This window comes from Trypanosoma equiperdum (assembly GCF_001457755.1).
Source record: "Trypanosoma equiperdum strain OVI genome assembly, contig: ctg_1787, whole genome shotgun sequence".
In the NCBI taxonomy this organism is placed as follows: Eukaryota; Euglenozoa; class Kinetoplastea; order Trypanosomatida; family Trypanosomatidae; genus Trypanosoma; species Trypanosoma equiperdum.
Window position 1 is genome coordinate 21 of NW_027123823.1, and position 1557 is coordinate 1577.

A 1557-nucleotide genomic window follows, 5' to 3' on the forward strand; every position below is an offset into this window, starting at 1 on the left:
TGCGGAGAGAGCTGTCGACTGTGCGAAACTTATTTAAGCCAGCGGTTAAGAATAACGGCAAACATGCAAGAATCCTTGTTTTCAAAGCGACGCGTACAACCATGGCTTGTCTAAAATGAATGTGTAGCCGATAAAGCAATTAACGTTCACGGCGAGATGCCAGATGCAGCATGAACCTGCCCGCATATAGGCGGCGACCAAGAGCAGCAAACGCGGAAAGCAAGGCCAGATAACTGCACCGTTAATCACAAAGTTTATACAGCTGTTTATATTCACAGACCGCCATACCAGTGGTAAAAAAAGTTTTTATAAATTACAAACCGACCGTCATAGATATAATAATTTATTCATAATTTGTGGATTTCCATTGCTGACATATGCAACAAGAGCCGAGCACTAACTTTTTCCTCGAGAACCGGCAGTCACTTTCGCTTAGCCCCAAACCGAAGCCCGAATGCTAAAGGAATTAGAAGACCTATTATTAGCTCTTTTCGCCGTCCAGATGACTGGCCGCACCGACGCCAATGAGGCAGCGACAGAAATAGCCACACCATGCGAGGAAAAACTTTACTTTGACAAACTAAAAACCCACTTACAGGGACTTGGGAGCGAACTCGCAACTGCAGCGGCAAACCACAGGGCTGCTGTCAGGCGGTTCACTTTAGCAGCAGCAGCGGCAACAAACCCTCAACAGCGCTGCCTCATCAAAGGCTTGCAAAGCGCGGCAAAGGCGGCCCTAAATGACGTTGAGGAAGTTGTAAGAGATCTGGGAGCAGCAAAAGACGCAGCAATCAAAGCTGTCAATGAACATCTTCAAACAGTAGCAGCGGCCCGAGCCTTGTACAATGCCAAAACAGTAGTGACTCCAGGCAGAGTGCATACACGACAAGCTGGCGCCAGCAATGGAGTGAAAATCAAGCTGACAACAACCGCGACACCCGGCAGCTCATGCCAAGACCTAGACGCGACAACAACCAATGAACTACACGGCCACAAAATCGAACCTCAGAAGGCAACAGCAATCAAGATCACGGATGCAACACAACTAAACAAAGCGCTCGGTGAAACGCTTTTTACGGCGACAGCAACAAGCACTTGCAACGGAGGTTCCGACCAAACAAACGAACCACCGGACACAGTGTTCAACGCGTGCGTCTTCGGAGCGAGCGGCAACGCAGCCGCAGCAATAACTACCAAAGCAACCTACAGCACCTTCCAGAAGACCCTCAACATTCACAAAGGCCCAGGCGACAATCAATGCCACAGCGACGTGGTGACCGCTACCAAGAACGGCGACAAGCAAACGTATATGGCCAGGTTATTGTGCGAGTTAAAATCCAGCAAGACAACAGTCGCAGAGCTAATTTACACGGGACCAACCCTCAAAAAAAATGATGCTTTGCTAAAAACCATCGCGGCATGCGATGACCGTTTTTCAGCCGACAGAGCCGACACGGCAATGGCCCTTGAAAAACACGTAGAACAGTCTTACGGCAGCTCCCCCGCAGAGTTCAAAACCCTGTTGGAAAACATAATCGACAAAAAAAGCGTCCCAAT

General features: G+C 48.9%; 1 protein-coding gene across 1 annotated transcript in view; it reads left to right on the forward strand.

The window, feature by feature from the left end:
• Positions 1 to 454: 454 nt before the first annotated feature.
• Positions 455 to 1557, forward strand: part of TEOVI_000671800 (uncharacterized protein) — a gene marked incomplete at both ends in the record, with an annotated part of 1128 nt that continues 25 nt past the window's right edge. The window contains one exon of the mRNA XM_067223184.1: positions 455 to 1557. Within this exon, the coding sequence (XP_067079285.1) occupies positions 455 to 1557 (1103 nt within the window).